The sequence below is a fragment of the Podarcis vaucheri genome (genome assembly GCF_965113315.1).
Source record: "Podarcis vaucheri genome assembly, chromosome: 13".
NCBI classification, from domain to species: Eukaryota; Metazoa; Chordata; class Lepidosauria; order Squamata; family Lacertidae; genus Podarcis; species Podarcis vaucheri.
The window spans coordinates 44950458-44971228 of record NC_138751.1 but is presented as its reverse complement, the minus strand read 5'-3'; the positions used below and the strand labels follow the sequence as shown (position 1 = coordinate 44971228).

General features: G+C 43.5%; 2 protein-coding genes across 3 annotated transcripts in view; one reads left to right on the top strand and one right to left on the bottom strand.

Moving 5' to 3' along the window:
- Positions 1-416: 416 nt before the first annotated feature.
- DNAAF19 (dynein axonemal assembly factor 19) lies at positions 417-6738 on the bottom strand. Of its 2 annotated transcripts, none has more exons than XM_082195121.1 (4): positions 6591-6738; positions 5831-5977; positions 2457-2589; positions 417-1166 (listed from the first exon to the last, which is right to left on the bottom strand). In XM_082195121.1, exons 2-4 carry the CDS (start codon positions 5965-5967, stop codon positions 702-704), a joined length of 735 nt encoding a protein of 244 aa, XP_082051247.1. In that variant the 5' UTR covers positions 5968-5977; positions 6591-6738; the 3' UTR covers positions 417-701. The 2 variants fall into 2 exon arrangements, with proteins under 2 accessions (XP_082051247.1, XP_082051248.1); XM_082195122.1 differs by having other exon boundaries at positions 6658-6717.
- Positions 6739-6941: 203 nt separating this feature from the next.
- Positions 6942-20771, top strand: part of EFTUD2 (elongation factor Tu GTP binding domain containing 2) — a 32118-nt gene continuing 18288 nt past the window's right edge. The window contains exons 1-14 of the mRNA XM_082194753.1: positions 6942-7082; positions 7574-7689; positions 8288-8453; positions 8790-8868; positions 10181-10256; positions 10911-10976; positions 11982-12017; positions 12523-12613; positions 13472-13554; positions 15852-16018; positions 16609-16733; positions 18093-18156; positions 19206-19296; positions 20139-20274. Of these exons, the coding sequence (XP_082050879.1) occupies positions 7585-7689; positions 8288-8453; positions 8790-8868; positions 10181-10256; positions 10911-10976; positions 11982-12017; positions 12523-12613; positions 13472-13554; positions 15852-16018; positions 16609-16733; positions 18093-18156; positions 19206-19296; positions 20139-20274 (1285 nt within the window). The 5' untranslated portion in view covers positions 6942-7082; positions 7574-7584. The remainder of the gene's footprint in view (positions 7083-7573; positions 7690-8287; positions 8454-8789; positions 8869-10180; positions 10257-10910; positions 10977-11981; positions 12018-12522; positions 12614-13471; positions 13555-15851; positions 16019-16608; positions 16734-18092; positions 18157-19205; positions 19297-20138; positions 20275-20771) is intronic.

Here is a 20771-nt window from a genome sequence, read left to right as displayed (position 1 = left end):
AGAGAGAGAGAGAGAGAGAGAGAGAGAGAGAGAGAGAGAGAGAAGCTGACTTATACTGGCTTTTAGTATTGCCAACAGCCCTCCAACATGTCAGGCAGGGTATTTCTCAGCCCAGCAACATGATATGACTTTAACAGAAGATACCAAAGATTAAACTTGGGACAGGCAAACCAAGCACTGGAGGACCAGGCCATTACTCCTCCCAGATTATATACAAACACCCACAATACTTAATACAACCAAGTTTATATTAAGCCTGGATGGACGGCAGTATCTTTAGGTTATTGTTACCCATGAATGAGAGCCTTGGCATGGCCAACTCGTTCTGGGGCTAAGCCCTGCTGAGTCCTAACTAGAACAGATGACAATAGCACAAGTGCCATGAGAATTAGGAGATAAACCACAGCAAAAATTGATCCATTAACAAATATTATTTATTGACAATGCATTATCTGCCTTGTTGGAGAAGGCAGAGCTCATCTAAAAACTCAGTAAACAGGTCTATCCTCCAAATATATATTCTATACAAGTTGTACTGAGATTAACTGGAGATGTACAAGAATTCATGTGTGCTCTTGATAATCTCCCACTCACCTTAATGGGGATTGATAGAAGATGTTCCTAGTGGACGTTCCTTTCCCCTGTATCTTCTCCATTATTTCCCTATGTGGTGTGGCTTGTGACACAAGCTCTAGCTTCCTTTAGGTGACTTTGTAAAGGCGCATCAGTTCCATCAATTTTATTTTAGTTGGTCCATCTACTTGGCAATGGACTTGGGTAACAGGCATACCTTCCTCCTCTGTGGCATGTGAAAAGTCAGGAGGATTGCTAGGGTCAGTCCCCATCCTTTGCAATTTCTCAAACAACTGTCGACAGCTTTTCTTCTCTTGCTCACTCATGAGTTCCACATTCAATCCAAAGCGTTTGGTTTCTGAAAAACTCTCCAAAATCTCCAAGACAGAGTCCCGGTCTTTGAGGCAGATATTTTCACTGAACAATGCTAGGAATTCACCTAGGAAACCAAAAGCAAGATCTGTTTGGAAGATTTGGCCCAGATTTGGGGCTCCAAGTTGGAGCAGGAGCTGGTAGCGTTCTTGGCTGTTTTTCATGCATCTGCGCCAATCTCTGTAGAATTCTGCAGATGTCTTGGGCAGCTGTTTCAACTCCTGGAGGAGAAGAACAATGTCACAGATCCCAACACAAGTGGATCCTGGCCCACTCTCCATCCCACTGGAGAAAGACCTTAACTGTTTGGCCTTAATGGTGATACAGTGGTACCCCGCAAGACAAACGCCTCGCAAGACGGAAAACCCGCTAGATGAAAGGGTTTTCCGTTTTGGAGGCGCTTCGCAAAACGAATTTCCCTATGGGCTTGCTTCGCAAGACGAAAGCCCATAGGGAAATCTCCGGGGACCTCTTTTAAATGCTAGCGGTGGGGAGCAAAGCCTTTCCCCCCCTCCGGCATTCAGAAGAGGTCCAGGAAGGCTGGCGGGGGCCGAAAGGCTTTGCTCCCCACCGCCAGCATTTTAAAAGCAGTCCGGGATAGCTTCCCACTATCCCGGACGGCTTTTGAAGGCAGGAGAGGTCCGCAAAGCCTGGGCGCGCTGATCTTAGCGCGCGCAGGCTTCGGCATGCCGACAACTCTCCGCAAACAGCGGCAGCGCTGCCGCTGCTCGTGGAGAGGTCCGCGAAGCCTGGGCGCGCTGATCTCAGCGCGCGCAGGCTTCGGCATGCCGGCAACTCTCCGCAAGCAGCGGCAGTGCTGCTGCTGCTTGCGGAGAGGTCCGCGAAGCCTTGGCCGGACAGCTTTTGAAGGCAGGTGGGGGGGACAAAGACTTTTCTTCCCACCCACCTCTTCTGAAGGCTGGTGGGGGACAAAAGTCTTTGTCCCCCCTGCCTGCCTTCCCAGGGGCTTTTAAATCGCCCCGGACAGCGGAGAAGTCCTCCGCTGTCCTGGGGCGATTTTAAAATGCCGCCCGCCAGCATTTTAAGATCGCCCCCGACAGCGGAGAAGCCCTCCGCTGTCCCGGGGTTTTTTAAAATGCTGGGGTGGGTGGGAAGAAAAGCCCTTGTCCCCCCCCCCAGCCTTCAGAAGAGGTCGGGGGACAGACTGTCCCCGGACGTGGTCTGAAGTCGGTTTCCCTAGGAACGCATTAATTGATTTTCAATGCATTCCTATGGGAAACCGTGCATCGCAAGACGAAAAACTCGCAAGAAGAAAAAACTTGCGGAACGAATTAATTTCGTCTTGCGAGGCACCACTGTATTAATTTATTTTGGTAAGGAAAATTGTTCCTATATGTTTAGTTCTCAATATCCCTTTCTACTTTTATTTTATTGGGCATTTGCTGTTCTGCTTTGTTATGCCACAAATAAATATACATAGATAATAAAATAAGAAGTATTGCTCAAAAGGAACCAAGGATCTCCAAACTCCTGGAAAGAAGCAATCTTACCTGAGACAGCTGTACCTCACTCTCTTGTTTGAAGTTTGCTTTAACTGCATGGGAGTTCCACAACACATTTCTTTTCTTCCCCACCTTGTCCTTTTTCTCCAGAGGCTTTAAATGTGATGCTAAAACAATATCCCTGCAAGCAGGAGAGAAAGGGGCATTATTGCAATTTGGAGGGAAATTCAGCAGCTGTAGCTCAGTTAGTATAATGTTGAAAGGATGAGAAGACATGTATCTGCTGAAATTTCCTCTACATACGTAATTGTTAAAAGTACAGGAACATTATTTATTATTGCATTTACCCTACCTAAGCACAGTATGGCCCTGGACATTTGAAACTTTGAGTGGCAACTGGCTGCTACTGATATAACGATATTTGGTGCCTGTAGCTTACTGTGGTGCACACTGCAACATGGAAAGTGTTAGGAGTTCAGCCTACACTTGAGTAGGACCCAGGCAGAGACACATGCCTGACTAGCGTGTTCCCTCCCTCCTGGTTGATCGTTCATAAGCTTTCTTCAGCCCGAACATCCAGCGACCGATGCCAACCAACACCGGCACACTTAGGGATCTACAGAGTTTGCGCACCATGCGTAACAGACCTCAGCAACTCAGCATTTGGCTAATCTACTTTATTTACATATAAACACACACGGAGCACTGCAACATGGCTCCGTCTCTCTCTCTTTTTTTAAATACATTTTTATTAACGTTTTAAACAAACACAGAAACAAACAAACACAACACAAATAACAAGTATAGCTTCAAATCCTTATTTTCTTAACATCTTTCCCTGACTTCCCCACACCTCCCCTTCTTGTATTCCAATTCCAATGGTTAGCTCAGCAAGTTCTTGTCCCCAACTTTTACCTTATTATTATTATACTTAATTCATCTTAATTAACCAATTTTAACTTATAGACCTCAATTTAAACAACAATACTCATTCTTTACACCCTTTTCTAAGGTCGACCCAAATTCCCTTCCACAAATTTCCCAATTTTTATATTAATTGCAAAACAAAATAACAGAAAAACAACATATAATTATACACCCTTTGGATTCCAAATCTCTCAAACCCCCCCCTTTCCCGGTTTTGATCCCCCCAAAATGTCCATCAGTCCATCAACTATCAGCCTGGAGATCTCACGTCCGAGGCCCTCAAATCTCTCTCAGTCCCTCTCTGCCGGTTTTTTTGGTAGTCCTTTATATTAGACATCAGGTCTCGGAGAAGCTCTGTCCCTATAGGGTCTATGTTTCTTCCAACCAGACCTCCATGTTCAAAAGTGGAGCCCAAATCTTGTTTCTTGTTGCTTTTAAGTCCAAATGTCCCAAATGTCCCCAAAGCTCCAACTTTCGCCTTGATTAGATTTGTAATCCATAGGTCTTCAGATCTCCCCATAGGGAGATCCCTCCATTCTTCATTCTCTAATTCAAACCAAGCTCTCATAATCCAGATCTTGTTTTTCTTAGCATCTATCTTAGCAGGCCTCTGGCTCTCCTTTGTCGTCTGCGGCATTTCAGCTCCTCCTTCCCACTCCTCTGAAACAGCACATATCTCTTCTTGTTCAGCTGCATAGGTTTCTTGAGTCAAGTCCTTGACACATTCAGCAAGTTTGTTTACTTTTAAATTCAAAGTTGTAGCATTTGTAGCCAAAGCTTCACTCTGACCTTGTAACTTTCCCAAGAGAAAAAACATTCTATCCAGCTCAGCCTGTATTTTTCCACCTGCAGCCATTGTAATGTCTCAGAACCCCCTCTAGAGGGATTCTAGTTACTTAATATTCCTTCCACCTCCAATCCAACATTCAAGTTAATTTGTTTCTATTCTTCTTTATTTTCAACAGTTTAAAGTCAAATTGTAACCAAAATAACCAGCAAAGATAGCAGAAACCAAAAATTTTTTCCTTTTCCAACTTTGACAGCTAATTTGACAGCTGTCAAACTCTTTATGTCTCCTCAGCAGGCTCTCGCGGATCACTCCCGGGTCCCGGGGGGTTGCACTTCAGCTCTTAAAATCAGTTCTTATCCTCCAGCAAAGTTACTTATATTGCCAAGTCGTGGAATTAATAGCTTTTATCCCGTAAAGAGAAGGATGTTCTCTCAACCTTAGTTATCAATTCTTGCTTTAATTTATCTACAGGAAGGGGAGACGGACTTCCTTTTAGCACCTCCCCCGATCGTGCCAAATTCAGAAAAAACAATTTTTAGTTCCAATTTCTGTACTACTCACGGGTTGTTACTTTTAAAGTCCAAATGTTCAAAGAAAGAAGTCAGCGCTCTCTGGCCATGGCATGCGGCTTCGCTCCGTAGAAGAAGCGGTCTACTCTCAGCACCACCCCACTCTCCGTCCCCCGCTCCGAAGCCTTTAAAAAGGCTTCTTCGCGGGTCGGGGGCGCAAATGGTGCCCGCCAAGTCACCAAGTCCACAGGCTTCAGCGCCTGTGGTTGCTGAGGGTCCCCGCATCGCCGCCGCGGCAAGACCCATCTTCTACAGAGCCGATTCCCTCCGGAGCTCGGAGGGAATCCGCCATTAGCCTTTCGCGCTAACCCGGAAGTCCCAATGGCTCCGTCTCTCTCTAGCATCAGACAGCAAAGAGAAAAAGAACAAAGGACAATATTCCCACTTCACAAAACACAGTAACACAAACACCCTGTCTTCGTCACTTCCCACTCTGTGGAGTCAAAACATATACCGTCATGTGATAGACAACAATCCCATGACTGCAATCATGGAGCAGGAATTCTAACAGAAAGCAGGTAATAGGGTAAGGCCCTATCACTGCCCCATTTTATCTTTGGGGGTGTTTTCAGAGATCTTTTAAAAATGCAATTAGCCTTCTTTATCTCAGACATCCAGAAGTCAATAGTGAGGTTGGGAGAACTGGTTGTATTTCTTTGATAAGGCACATATATGTAATGAATGCACATGACCTTTGCAGTATGTATAATCTGCAGCAGCCTGCCACATGACTGAATGTTGTTGTTAGCCGCCCTGAGCCCGGCTTCGGCTGGGGAGGGCGGGATATAAATAAAAATTATTATTATTATTATTATTATTATTATTATTATGTTCATTGGGTTAAATTCACAAGCAGTTGACCTCATGGATAAACAGATAGCTGCAGTGCTTTTTTTCTGGGGGGACGCATTCACAAAATGTTTAGGGGTATGCGTATACCCCTAAACATTTTGTGAATCTTTGTACTTTTGTCCATTTACTGTATTTATTTTCCCCAATTTGAACTATAAAATGATGATTTTCTTGAGTAAAAATGAGAGCACCCTTAAACATTTTTTTAAAGAAAAAAAAACACTGGATAGCTGTCCTGCCTCTTGCATCACATCTACTAAAGGGACCAATGGAATTTGAGAAACCTGAATTCTTCATAAGTTGCCACTTTCTGGTGCACTGCTCGGAACTTGGCATCATTCTCTCTCTGGTACTTTTCATCAGCAGCAATAGCGTCTTCCAACTCTTTCTCCAAAGCACGGAAGTCGATCGCACCCTCCATCTCAGGTTATCTACAAACAACAGGACATTTAAAAAACAAACAACTCTTTCCCCGAAGAACTCTAGAAGCACATCTCGTAGGAATCAAAGCATGGAGGGGGGCACACGCAAGTGCAGAGAAATTAAGCTATGCTACTAAATGCTAGTCTGCAAATATCATAGCTGTCAACGTTTCCCTTATTTAAAGGGAAATTTCCTTATTCTGAATAGGATTCCTTGCAAGAATAGGGAAAAGTTGACAGCTATGGCGAATATTGCTGTGCACTTCCCACTTCCCAAGCGGCCAAAGGTTCCAGGAGTGGAGATGCACCAAAGGGTTTTTGCTTCCTTCGGAGAGCGAGAACTAAACAGTTACAGTAGCTTTGCAGTATCTGATTTTTACAGCAGAAGCATATCAATATGGCAAAGCATCGGATTCTCAGAGGAAGCCCCTGCGCCCTGAGGTGCAGGGAATTTTCCGTATCTCTTTTAGCTCTGGGTGGGGTGGTATCTCATCCCTCAATTCTGATGCATCATTCCAAGGACTGGTCCACATCCTGCACCTATGAATTCCACGGGTCTACGTGGAAAAACGACCCTGGGTACCACTCCCAGATAATGAGGAATTGAGGTTATTTATTACGCCGGTTTAGGGCTCTGCGGAAGTCGCCTCCAAATCCACCCCCGCTTTCCCCGTTTCCTCACCCCGCACCGGCTAGGCATCAGGTTTCCATAGCAACGAGGCCTAGGTTTGGTTTCTATAACAACTAGACCACGCCGGGACGCGAAGGCCCCTCCGAAGAGAGGCGTCGTCTTCGCTAGTCGCCTGATTATAATCTTCATTCTCTGCCCTCCCACGTCTATATAAGAATCAGAAGAATGCCTTTACGTGCCTCCCCGAACACCGGTATTTTATTTTATTTTATTTCAATGAAGGGGGAAAGCGACGAATCGGCCAGGCAATAGGATAGGCAGCCTCTTTCGGAGGAAGCGGCGGAGGGCCTTTCCACGGCAGCGTCGCAGCGGCGCGCGACGGAAAAAGAAGAACGTCGCGAGCAACGCGCGCTTCTTCTCTCAGCGAGGGCTCCGTTCTGTGCTGAGAAAGGCGCCGCCGAGGAGGAAGGGAAGGCAGATAAGGTGCGCGTAATATTCGGCATGCGTGTGATATAGGCGCTTCTCAGCCGCACCGTGTTTTGTTCACCAGGCCTCTAAGGACTAGAAACTTGATTTTAAGAAAAAGAAGAAGAAAAGGTGACAACTTCGGCTGCGGTCTTAAACGCCTTTCCTTAAGCGGGGTGGGGGAGGCCGAAGCCCCACTGAGGTCAGGGGTCTGTTACGAAGCCTGATCGGCTAGAAGGGGCACTTGAGTAAACTAGAAGGTACAAATGAACTGGAAACAAGGGGCAGGCGCCACTGTGATGGACAGCTGTGGAGGTTTCTACAGGCGAGGTTCACAATAAAAATAAGCAAACAAGCTGTCAAAAACACAGTAAGCAGGAAAACACACCCACACACCCCTACACTCCTTATATCCCTACTGAATAGCTAGCAAAATCCAGCAATAAAAAAAACCCTTGGATAAAAACTGACCTTGCTATACTTGTTTTAATGGCTTTTCTTCTTTCCAGGGTCCGGCAACATGGATACAGATCTGTATGATGAATTTGGGAATTATATTGGCCCAGAGCTTGATTCTGACGACGATGACGACGAGATGGGTCGGGATTCAAAGGATCTAGATGAGGTATGGGGATTATGCTTCCTCTAAATGTTAACTATACTAAAGGCCACCTGATGGTTTTAGTTAAGGCTGTTGGATGATTGAATATTTGGGTTATTCATTTGGTTAAGTAGTTAATTTAACTTTTTAGGATCATGAAAAAAGGTGTCACGCTCATTCAAGAAAACTAGCCATGTTACATGGTCGCTGCAAAGGCAACTGGGTGTCCCATGACACTTTGAAGTCCAACAAATAAATTGCACATGCAGGTCCCATTTTACAAATGCTCACTGTGCAAAAATTCACTTACCCCAACACAAGGGATTAGTACCCAAACCTGCCTATATGCACCACAGATTTTGTGGTCGGGAACGCATTAGAAATTCCCCCATAGAAATCAATGGAAATCATTAATTCTTTTTGTGAACATTCACTTAACAATTTCCAGAGAACGCATTGTGTTCATGACGCAGGACCTGAGTGTATGAACTTTTGCAAGCTTGATGTTGCCATCATCAAGTGATGAACATGCACATGGGAGCCAACCCCAAGTTCCATAATTGGGACTGCACTGGATGGAAATTGCTAGAGACCAGCTGAAGGACCTTCATTCTGTTTTCAGCTTGATGAGGATGACGATGATGATGACATTGGAGACCACGATGATGACCACCCTGGGATGGATGTGGTGCTGCATGAGGATAAGAAATACTATCCAACGGCTGAGGAGGTTTACGGTCCAGAGGTGGAGACCATTGTGCAAGAGGAAGACACACAGCCTTTGACAGGTGAGAAATTATAGAACTACCTTGTCAGGGAGAAGGCAAGAGTCTTCTACATAGCATACTGGATCAGCAGTCATTCAGTTGAGCACCTATCTGCAATCTGAAATGGGAAAGCCAAGAAACAATTTTATTTCCATTGGATTGCTCCATCTGTACTGTTTGCACTCAATGACTGGAGGTAACTTTCCAAGATCTTTCCAAGCCTTAACAGAGACTTCAGGGATCAGGGACATGCAAAAAGTTTGTGTTTTGCTCTTTTTTTCTACTTGGCTGAGTGTTGAGGTAGGGCTTTTCTGCTTTTCTCTTTAAAGGGATATTATTTCTTGTGTTTGTTTTCAGAGCCTATTATTAAACCCGTGAAGACCAAGAAATTCTCCCTCATGGAGCAAACATTGCCAGTCACAGTGTATGAGATGGAGTGAGTATAGCTTGTTTGTTCTCTTTTTCTCTCTTTCCTTGTGCAACTCCCTTCTGTTGGTACTTCTAGCTCTCTCACATCTACAGACAAGCAGAGGAGGAGTTAGTAATCATGTTATTCCTCTAAATTTATTCCCAATTCTATTTTGTGGCCTTGGGGCATATTAAAGGTAAAGGGACCCCTGACCATTAGGTCCAGTCGTGGCCGACTCTGGGGTTGTGGCACTCATCTCGCTTTACATCTTCCGGGTCATGTGGCCAGCATGACTAAGCCGCATCTGGCGATACCACAGCAGCGCACGGAAACACCGTTGACCTTCCCGGCGGAGCGGTACCTATTTATCTACTTGCACTTTTGGTGTGCTTTCGAACTGCTAGGTTGGCAGGAACAGGGACGAAGCAACAGTTAATTCTCCTTACAGTCCAAATAATACAAAGTCCTAACCAGATGTGTTTACTTATTTCTCCACACACCCACTTACAGAATTACCCCTCCATCACATATAAACTCCTTCCAATTACCAGTTCAAGGGTTGGGAACCTGAGGCCCTCCAGATGTCATTGAACTACAACTCCCATCGTCTATGACCATTGGTGGCAGGGGCTCATGAGAGTTGAAGTCCAACAGCATCTGGAGGGCCATAGGTTCCCTGCCCCTTTATCTTAATGCTTCTAAAATTCAGGATAAACAACATGTGGTCCTGTTGGTTCCCCCTCCCCTTTCCAGTGATGTGGAAGAAGGGTTTGGAAAGGCAGAGCTGTGGATTAAGCTTGAGAGGTGAAGGCAACTAAGAGTACTTTAAAAAGATAGTGACTATCAACTAAAAATCAAAGTAGACTATGAAAAGCTTTTTCAGTACAGTGGTGCCTCGCAAGACGAAAAGAATCCGTTCTGTGATTCTCTTCGTCTAGCGGTTTTTTCGTCTTGCGAAGCAAGCCCATTGACGGATTAGCGGCTTTTAGTGGCTTTTAGCAGCTTATCAGCTTATCGGATCAGCTGATAAGCGGCTTAGCGGCTTAGAAAAAGGGGGGGGGGAAACCCGCAGGAACTCGCAAGACGTTTTCGTCTTGCAAAGCAAGCCCATAGGAGATTCGTTTTGCGAAGCACCTCCAAAACGGAAAACTCTTTCGTCTAGCGAGTTTTCCGTCTTGCAAGGCATTCGTCTTGCGGGGCACCACTGTATAGCAGAAGATACTGGTGATTTTGGTTTCTGTGGCAGGGAGGGGGTTGTAACTCAGATAAAGAGAATTATTTTACGTTACTTGGCAGCGTGTATAACTGAAAGCTTCCCTGTTCCTTTGGTCTTCTCTAGTTTCCTAGCAGACTTGATGGACAACTCAGAGCTGATTCGGAATGTTACACTTTGTGGGCACCTGCATCATGGCAAGGTTAGCATCAATTAATATATTTAAGGCAGCTCAGGAGTAGCTGTGATCCCGTAGATGTGGCAGAATTCTGATGTACTCACTCAGTACATGTGTGGTTCTTGTTTTTGAATAAACTGGATTCAGTGTATGGTTCTCAAGGTTAAATGTTTTAGAGTTCCTTGACGCCCTTCCAAGACTTTGGGCCTCACAGAGTTAGTTCTGTCTACAAGAGCAACTCCTAACACACATACTTCTCACACTTGAGCTGCAGTTATGCCGGAAGGCTGTCATCATTTTAGCTTGCTTACTGATTTTTTGAAGCCGGGGCAGTCAATTTAGATAAACTATTAGGGAGAGTCTGCAAGTGTTGCTGGCTTCTCAGTTGCCAGGTCTCTATCCTATCTTCTTTTGTTCACATTTTTATAAAACGGGATGGGGTTGGTGCTAGAATTTATTAATGTTTTTACTGGATATGGAATAACGGTTGTTGATATAATTGTGAGGAAATTGCAAAAGTGCATTGATTGTAGTTCTGAAATTGGGAGTGGGAGTTCAGATTGGGAGTGGGAGAGAGGCAGAGATGCAACATCCTTATGCTTCCTGGACTGGCCACATTTAGCTAGCTAATTCATGCCTTGCCAGTTCATTTCTTTTTGTTTCTCTGGCTCCTTCCAGACTTGCTTTGTGGATTGCCTGGTTGAACAGACTCATCCTGAGATCAGAAAGCGTTATGACCAGGATGTAAGTTACCTTTATACTTTGTTTTTAATCCTTTAAGAGGTAGGTTTATGATACTGTTGTCTAAAGATTTAGATGCATCTGGGCTAACTGTCAGTTAAAGAGATCTTAGTCGATTCATCATGGGGTTTGTTTGATTAATAAATCAGTTAAGTGTGCATCAATTTGTATACAGTGGTACCTCTGGCTACAAACTTAATTCATTCCGGAGGTCCATTCTTAACCTGAAACCATTCTTAACCTGAGGTACCACTTCAGCTAATGGGGCCTCCCGCTGCCACTGTGCCACCAGCACACGATTTCTGTTCTCATCCTGGGGCAAAGTTCTTAACCCGAGGTACTACCAAGTTAGTGGAGTCTGTAACCCGAAATGTTTGTAACCCGAGGTGCCACTGTACGTATATGTAAAAACAGTAGTTTTGAAGCAGATTAAAGATGATGTGTCTTATAAACCTATCAAAAGATGGAGTTTGTTTATACATTTCTAGAACTCAAAACACCAGGAAAATTATCAGCCATATGCTTTGATTAAATTAAGTTGAAGTGATTTGAAGTCTTCATTTTTCTTTCTTCATCCATTATTGATTGCTTTACTGATTATTTATTGTATGCCTTTGTTGTTTTGTTTAGAATCCTAAACATATTACTTTAGTGTTTGTTTGTTTGTTTGTTTGTTTGTGTGTGTACACACACAAACACACACACACACACAGAGCGCTTTTTCTGGGGGGGTGCAGGGGTACGTATACCCCTAAACATTTTGTGAATCCAAGTTTGGCCTCATTGAGGGGCAGTATTTCAATATGAGTAGGAAAATGAGAGTAGCCCTAAACATTTTTTTTAGGAAAAAGCACTGTGTGTGTGTGTGTGTGTGTGTGTGTGTGTATATATATATATAGAGAGAGAGAGAGAGAGAGGAGGGTGAAAAAAGAAAAAGATGACGTGGAAGAGCATACTCCACCTTAAATGATCTGGCTGTTGAGTAAATTTTTTTATTGTTCCTTTCAGCTTTGCTATACAGATATTCTCTTCACTGAGCAAGAGGTAAGTAGATCTGCTGCACAGACTTCTCAGCCAATATGAAAGTGCAATGTGGGGGGAGATACGGTACAAGGTGTTGCAGAGAGGTCTGAAATACATGCACCATGTGTGCTGGATCTCTTGTCGTATTGCTAGTGTCCCCGGTACTCACAGGAAAAATCTTGAGCTTGTATCCAGCTATGTTCTGCTCAGTGTACATCTTATTATTGAAATTATTACACCAAAGCTAGCCTTGCCCTTAATTTCAATGGGTGTATTCCAACTAAGACTAATGCCAGGTGCCATCCTTTGTCTCTCTGCTTGAGTTTCTCATAATGTCAAATTCCATACCAGGTAACCATTTCCCGTAGTTACATGTCAGTATTGTAGTCTGAGGAATACATACTGTTCTTGGTCATGCCACTGTCATTTGCCCTCTATGCTGTGCCCTCTAATGTCATGGTCCACATTTTCAGCCCAAACTCTCAACTTTCACCCCTCTCCCATCTTGACCTTGGTTTCTTTTCAGAGAGGAGTTGGGATCAAGAGCACGCCAGTGACCATTGTTCTCCCAGACACAAAGGGCAAATCCTTTCTCTTCAACATCATGGACACACCAGGTGAGTTTGGGTGTCTGGGAGACTCACCCCATAACATAAAAACTGGCAGGAAACACAGGATAAGGTGTTTTTAAAAATACTGTTTTCAACAATGATATAGAGAAATTTATATTATGAAGAAGGTGCAATAATCTCAGCTGAGGCTTTTCGACCACACACATCTTTTTTGTCTTTTGCACAGCCTGAAGTGCTTAGTGAGGAATAAATTGCCATTTGCAAGCCAGGTCCTTATGTGAATAGCCTCACAGTTGCACTGGAAATGGAGAATTTAAGCATACTTCATTGTGAGCTGAATTGTGGCCAACCCTTAAAACCACCCTCCCAAATTTGACTGGCTTGGGCAGCTGTGTGGTTTTGGGGGTTTGGGTTTTTTGCACCATTCCTTGTAATCTTAGCTTGCTTTCATTCCAGTTGAGGTTTCCATTATAGCAGCACTTACCCCCACTTACTAAATTTAATAGAACTGACTTCTGAGTACAGTAGACGGGCATGGTTAGGATTCTGCTGGAAGTATGTCAGCTCATATTGAATGCAGGATCTGTACATCAAGGGAGTTGCCTCCTCCTGCTCCCCAGTACTTGGCTAGATTTGTGATCCCCTGAAAAGGGGCGAGTATTGGGTCGTCCAAGTCATTGTTATGATGCCAGAACTCTCCTGTGGACTTCAGGTGCTGCAGGCTCTCTCCATCCTCTGCTTTCTTATCATGCTACTCCTTCCCCTTGAACTCTGCCTTGAGCTGTCTCTTCCCTTGTCATAGGGCTGTGCAAGGGATATTCCAGTTCACCTCCTCTGTGAAGCACATACTGCAACTTTCCACTTCTGGATGATTATAAATATATATATTTTCACTCCCTAAAGGTCATGTAAACTTCTCCGACGAGGTCACAGCAGGTCTCCGCATTTCTGACGGCGTCGTACTCTTTATTGATGCTGCTGAGGGAGTGAGTATATGTGGGCACGCTTTTTGTGGGTTCGGCTATTCTTTCCATTCACACAAGGAGATGTATTGCACAGAAAGGTTGCAATTAAGAGGATTGCTTATGAGAAGCTAGCACCTTTTACTAAGAATCAGGGCCCCTGGGATTCTGCACCAAGAATCTGGAAGAAGCTGACAGATTTTTAAACTGGAATGCTGCCAGACATAAATTATGAGAATTCAACATGCTTCAGATATGAGAGGGAGGAATTGTCCGCAGAAGACAGGGAGCAAGTTCAAATGCCAGGAAGGCTGAATCAATTTTTAGTTTAGAAAGTGATGTGTGCAGTAGTGCAACACTTCAGCCAAGGAAATTTTTGGGATTTCCTTCTTTCAAGGCCAGGCATCTTTCAGAGGGGGCCTTAAGGCATAGAATATCACAGTGAGGCTGCAGGCAGAGCTAGACATGAAGAGAAGCTATCTGGCAGCAGCTTTGAGGCGTTTTCAAAGTAAAGGAAGGATTGAACTCTGATTAATAAGAATACACACAGATGCTTGAACCAGCAAGACTCTGGGAAGGGTGCGTATAATCGTCTCTCTGTGCCTCTTTTTTCTGCAGCCCCTGGCCCTGGTAGTTTTATTCACAAAAGAACTTTTTACAGAGTATTCGTAAGAACCAATCAGATTTCTTCTGAGCATTTCAACAAACCCACGTGGGGACAAAGTTAAACCACCATAACTAATTAAGCACAGGGTAAACAAAGAACAGAACTACAAAGAAGAGCATTTGGCAATCCCGGAGGTGATAAACAAGCAATACATATGATAAGGAGGAGGGCCAGGAGGACAACGATCATTGTCACCTTCATGTGAGATCTGTTTCCTGGCCCTAAGATTAACATATAGAAAGCTACATGAAAGAAACTTGCCCACTTTCTTTGATGACCCAGGAGGCTGCCTGTCTAAGCAACTGGGCTATGTACATGACATGTGAAGAGAGAAATGAGCAGTAGAGGAAATGGCCAGAGATGCAGAGGCTTGTGGGATTTGATCAGAAATTATTGTCAATGTATCAAACCCAGTCAACACAATGCATTCATCATGGACACAATGGCTTGATGCATATTTTATAATTCCTCATAGTAATCCCACCTGACCCCACATTCTGGATATTTGCACTCCTACATTGATGAGGTTTCTTTGTTGTCTGGCTCTGGTTGGTGTTCTTTTTAAAGTAATAGAATCATTAGTTGTTGTTGTTGTTGTTAAAGTTAAAGTGTGTTTAGTTTGTCTGGTTTTTCAGGGTTTCATATCCTTGAAATTACATATTTGGTTTTAATTTTCCTACTGATTCTTTCAAAGAGTCTCCCCTCAAAACTCATAACGAGCCACACGTTCTCAGTGTCCTCCCACTCCTACCCCATTTCTGGTGTTGAAGAAAAACAGCCCTGTGTCTCCCCCCACCCTTTTAAAAAAAAACCTAATAAGCAAACCACATGACACGATGTTATTTTGCTTCAGGTTTCCCTGAATGCGTAAGTAGCAGCCATGGAGCAAAGATGGGCAAAATTCACAAGTGTGGTGACATCACACAACTTCCATTTTTCTTTCTAGATGCTACAGGGAGAAAGATGTGAGGACTGTTTTTTGGTGGCCGTTGCCTATCTCGTGCAATGTTTGGTTCCATCGTTTCCTACAGATCACCAACTGAGTCTCAGTGGTGCAGAGCACCTTTCACCAGCACATGGGCACAGTTATCCATGTCCTGGTAACCTCTAGTGGTGCATGATGAAGTTTTGTAGGACCAGTTAATAGCACAATGAATACATCCTTAGTTGGGCAACTTGTATGTCCTGCTGCCTGATCAGGGTTGTTCTGAGTGAGGAAAGGATGCCCCTCCCCTTTAGTATCACTGAAGACTGATAGCTCTCTCTGTTAACCAAGAGGGACTGCCCCATCTCAGATTGCCCCATCCAAAGACTGCCCCCTTCTCTTTGCACTAGCACCAGTTTCCTCCATTTTAAAGGGGTATCTTCTGCTTCTCTCTGCATTTATGTGCTGCTGCACCATAAAATTTAATCTTCCTCCCTCTCCTGCATGTTCATTTCCCCATGTGATTAAGAGCTTTGTTTTTGTCAAAGGTCATTGGATGGGGCAGGCTTAAAGGAAGACAATGTTGCATTAAACACATTTTCTAAAAGCGGACCTCATGCTGATTGCTGAGCATACACGCTCCTGCAGGCTGCTCTCCCAGCAGGGAAGGGTCAGCGCCCGATTCCTCACGCCCCACCTGGCATCATCTTCTATTGTGTGTCCCCGTAGGTCATGCTCAACACCGAACGGTTGATCAAGCATGCAGTGCAGGAGAGGCTGGCAGTGACCGTGTGCATTAACAAGATTGACCGGCTGATACTGGAACTGAAATTGCCTCCTACTGACGCTTACTACAAGCTGCGGCACATAGTGGATGAAGTCAACGGCTTAATCAGGTATAGAAATGCCAGCATTTATAACATGCTTTTGAGAGTTAAGTTAGTTCCATTGACACTCACCATGGGATATAACCATGGATGCAAAGCCACACCCAGCTCACTCTATAAGAAAGAGAGAGACCAACCAAATTTGGGGAGTCTTACACCTAATCCATTTTTTAGGGAATCCACAATCTTTACCTCGATTTGTATTTGCTAACGTTAGAAGTCCCAGTGTTGGATATAGGTAAAAGTCTACTGAAGTATAGGCACCTAACTGCCATGAAATTTAAACTTTCATTTCTTCCCCATCACTCCTTAAAGGGGAATTATAATTGTGCCAAAGTTTTTTTTTCCCTCTCTGCTTAACTGGCAGACCTAATTCATTCAATCATTTAAAGAATTGGTGTTTTTTTATAACTATCAAACATGTATTTACATTTAATTGATTAATTGTAAATGTCAATGCTGGAGTATCCCTGGTGTGTCAGTTTTCTGAAATGCTTTGTTATTGTAGCAGCTGAAACCGCTGCCTTTCCCTTTGTGTGTGTCTTGATAGCAGTGCTGCCTGGTTCTGTCTTATTCTAAAACCACTTCTTTGTTCGCAGCATGTATTCCACAGATGAGAATCTGATTCTTTCACCACTCCTGGGCAACGTCTGTTTTGCCAGCTCCCAGTACAGCATCTGTTTCACGTTGGGTTCTTTTGCCAAGATCTATGCTGACATGTACGGTAAGCATTAGCCAAAATGTTCGTCTGCATGTCAGGGGACACCTTGGCTCTTGACTCCTTCTGAAAGGTTCACACAACCTTGCAGTGAGGATGTGTCTGCTATGTTTGTAGCCTTTTCTGCATTGAAAATCATCTGTGCTTTTTCTGTATGCAACTTATCTTTGCCGGTTCTCAAGGTTTCCATCGCGTTCTAGGGGAGTGCTGGGGCTCTGCAAATGGCTGGAGGCATCAGAGGCAGAGATCTGGTTTGTTTGCCACTTCAGTGATGTCCCTGGGTGCACCACTTTCTCCCATGTAACTAAATGCTTGCCATTCCCTCCTCCTTAGTCGTAACTGAGACTGTATTGCCTGCTGTGATCTGCTTTACATGCAGCTTATAAGATAGCAATGCAGTTTAGTTAAGAATCTGTCCATCTCTTGATGAAAAGCCTATGTATAAATGCTGTATAAATGTTAGTCCCTTGACTTGGAGCACGCTCCCCATCTCTTTTGAGCCGGTGGGCAGAGATGGATCAAGTGTTGTGAGGACTCCTGGGGGGGCATTGTTGTTGCGCCACATAGATCATACCTTCATAAGTCCTTCTCAGTGGATGCTGTTAGGACTAAGATGGCGAGGAGAGGTTAGACGAGCTTTGCGCCTGCCATGAAGGTCTTCCAAGGGCAGTGCTTTATTTTTCCTAAAGGCGAGAGTGGCAGACATTTGCTTATATGGGAAACTGTAAAGTCAGGACACATTTGGAATGGGGGCAATGATGTCATCTGTCCTTTATGGCCATAGAGTTTTGTAGGGACATATTTTGCTCCACCCCCTCAAGTTGCTGATTTTACCCCAATTAACTTATGCTATACAATTCGATGGGAACCTGGCGTGCTTGAATTGGATGGCCATTATGTTCTGATAATGTATTTTATGAATTTTTGTACACCAGCTTCAAGGCAGTATTTAAATAGGTAGCCATAAATGAAATAATAATTGAGAGCAGAGCTATTTATGTTTGCATTATCCCACCCATTTATATAGTTTCATGTTGTGTTCCTATAATTTCCTTAGTCAGATTTAAGTGAGATTTATTTATTTTTTAAGGAACTGGTTAGCGTACATATAGTTGTAGCTGCAGTGATTCACTGCCCTCATTGTTCTAGTTTGCATTCTAATTAATTGCTTCTTTTTGCAACATGAGCATATCCAGGGCAGGACCAAGCTGGGTACACAATGGAAGGAATTATGCAGCTTTAAAGGAAACTGTTGAAGATAAAACTGTCAGTCTGACTCTCAAAATTCACTATATGCTTTAAATCATGTGAAAAATAGGCCACAAAAGCTGTATAAACTGGACCCCCGCCTTCTGTTCATTTTAGGAGACATCAATTACCAGGAGTTTGCAAAGCGCCTCTGGGGAGACATCTACTTCAACCCCAAGACGTAAGGAGCTCTTGCTTTTTATTCTTAATTCATTGTCCTTTTCCACTGCAGCTTTACCTAAACCATGTAAATTAGCAACCCAAAAATAGCAACTATCTTACACATACCAAATGCTGAGATAAAAGACAGAAAGTAAGTCAGATCTTTTCTCTTTGGTGTAAGGATATTGTAGAGTTCCCTTAACATCAGCCCACTGTTCCGAGGTGAGTCAACACCTCCCAGGTGTGCAGAATAATACAGTGGTGCCCCGCAAGACAAATGCCTCGCAAGACGAAAAACTCGCTAGACGAAAGGGTTTTGCGTTTTTTGAGCTGCTTCGCAAGACGAATTTCCCTATGGGCTTGCTTCGCAAGACGAAAACGTCTTGCAAGTTTGTTTCCTTTTTCTTAACACCGTTAATACAGTTGCGACTTGACTTCGAGGAACAACTCATAGAACGCGGTGTGGTAGCCTTTTTTGAGGTTTTTGAAGACTTTGGTGATTTTTGAAGCTTTTCCAAAACTTTCCCAACACCGTGCTTCGCAAGACGAAAACTTCGCTAGACGAAAAAACTCGCGGAACGAATTAATTTCGTCTTGTGAGGCACCACTGTATTTAAACCAAGTAATGTCATGTGTAGAAAAAAGGTGGACTGAGAAAATAACTCTGGATTGTTCCAGGAAGCAAGCCAAGTTGCGTGCTACTGAAAAAAGGCTTCCATATCCCAAATATGGCAGTCTCCTAACCCTGAGTGTAACTCATCTACGTAGTCATCCCAAGAGAAAAAATATAGATGCAGTTTCACACTACCCAACATCTAGATTCAGGTAGAGGAATGTAGAGCAAAAAAAAATGGCACTTCTAGTAGCAATAATACATATTCGTCCCAAGGTTTCTACACCCCATGGTTGGGAGAATGAAAATGTGCGCACACATGCTTTTTTCCAGTTTACCTCTCCTGGTCCGTGATTAGAAATTTTCTCAAGCGTGCAGATAATGGCCACTGGGAAAGGCTTTTTTAACTAGTCTTTAGAAGCACTTAGGTGTTGACCTTGTGTGTGTTTTTTTAGGAGAAAATTCACCAAAAAAGCCCCAACCAGTAGTTCACAGCGGAGCTTTGTGGAATTCATCCTTGAGCCTCTCTACAAGATACTAGCTCAGGTACGTTTTGGATTCCCATGGATGGATGGATGGATGGATGGATGGATGGATAACCCCTGACTGGGAATACACGCATACACAGAGTATTTATCCAAGAAAATATAGCGATTAGAATAAGAGAAATTATTATTATTATTTATTTTATTTTGACAAAGTAATAATAATAAATAAATAAGAATAAAAATTGTAACTATCCAACCTCCCAAAATTTCAACACCTCTTGCGATGGTTTGACCCCTTTCCATTTTAACAGTACAAACACCCTCCATATGTCCTCAAAATCATTTCTCCTGCATATTCCCCATCTTGCCATAATAATAATAATAATTATTATTATTATTATTATTATTTATTATTTATTATTTATACCCCGCCCATCTGGCTGGGTTTCCCCAGCCACTCTGGGTGGCTTCCAACTGAATATAAAAATAAAACATTAATGGAAAATGTTAATTTATCATTAATAGCTATATCCCACACCTCTTTATACCATTCTTCCATTTTGTATTCTGCTTGCCCCTTCCACTTCCTAGCTATAATATTTTGTGCAGCTGTCAATAATTTGTGAGCAAGTCCTTCACAGCCTGCGAATCTTCTACCCCATCGTAAATGGATAACAATGCTACCCCTGGTCTTTCGGTTAGCTTTAACCTAGTGATTTCTGTTATCTCCTTAAACACCCTTTGCCAAAAAATGTACATATTTACACCAGTTTTATTTTTTAAGGCAGAGATTTAAACAAATGCTAAAAAAAGCTTTTTTTAAAAAAAGTTAAGCCGCTCCTGGTCTGGAACCTTCTCTGCTTCGATCTTCCGCCTGCTCACTTCCTCGCTTCTCCCCAGGTTGTTGGGGACGTTGACACCACCCTGCCCCGGACTCTGGATGAACTGGGGATCCACCTGACCAAAGAAGAGTTGAAACTCAACATCCGCCCCCTCTTGAGGCTCGTCTGCAAGAAGTTTTTTGGGGAGTTTACAGGTAGGCTTCATCGTCCTTTCTTTTCTCGCAGTGTGGTTTATCTCCTTGCCAAAGAGGACTGCCAAATGTGTGTGTTGAAACAAGCTACCTCTGGCTGAGGGATTTTGATGAAACCCCTTTTTTGGCGTTGAGTGTCAGTGCTGCATTGCAATTTAATAATAATAATAATAATAATAATAATAATATAAAATAAATTTTTATTTATATCCCACTCTCCCCAGCCAAAGCCAGGCTCAGAGCGGCTAACAACAGTAAAAATAACACAGTTTAAATAAAATCACAATCATTTAATTGAAATTCATTCTAAAATCAATTCAGAGTCAAATTAATGGCAACCATTGGGCTAGAGTTCTATGAGGATTACAGAAGGAGGGGGTCAGACTGTCCCTTGGCCAAAGGCCTGGTGGAACAGCTTTGTCTTGCAGGCCCTGCGGAAAGATGTAAAGTCCCACAGGGCCCTAGTTCTCTTGTGACTGAGCGTTCCACCAGATCGGGGC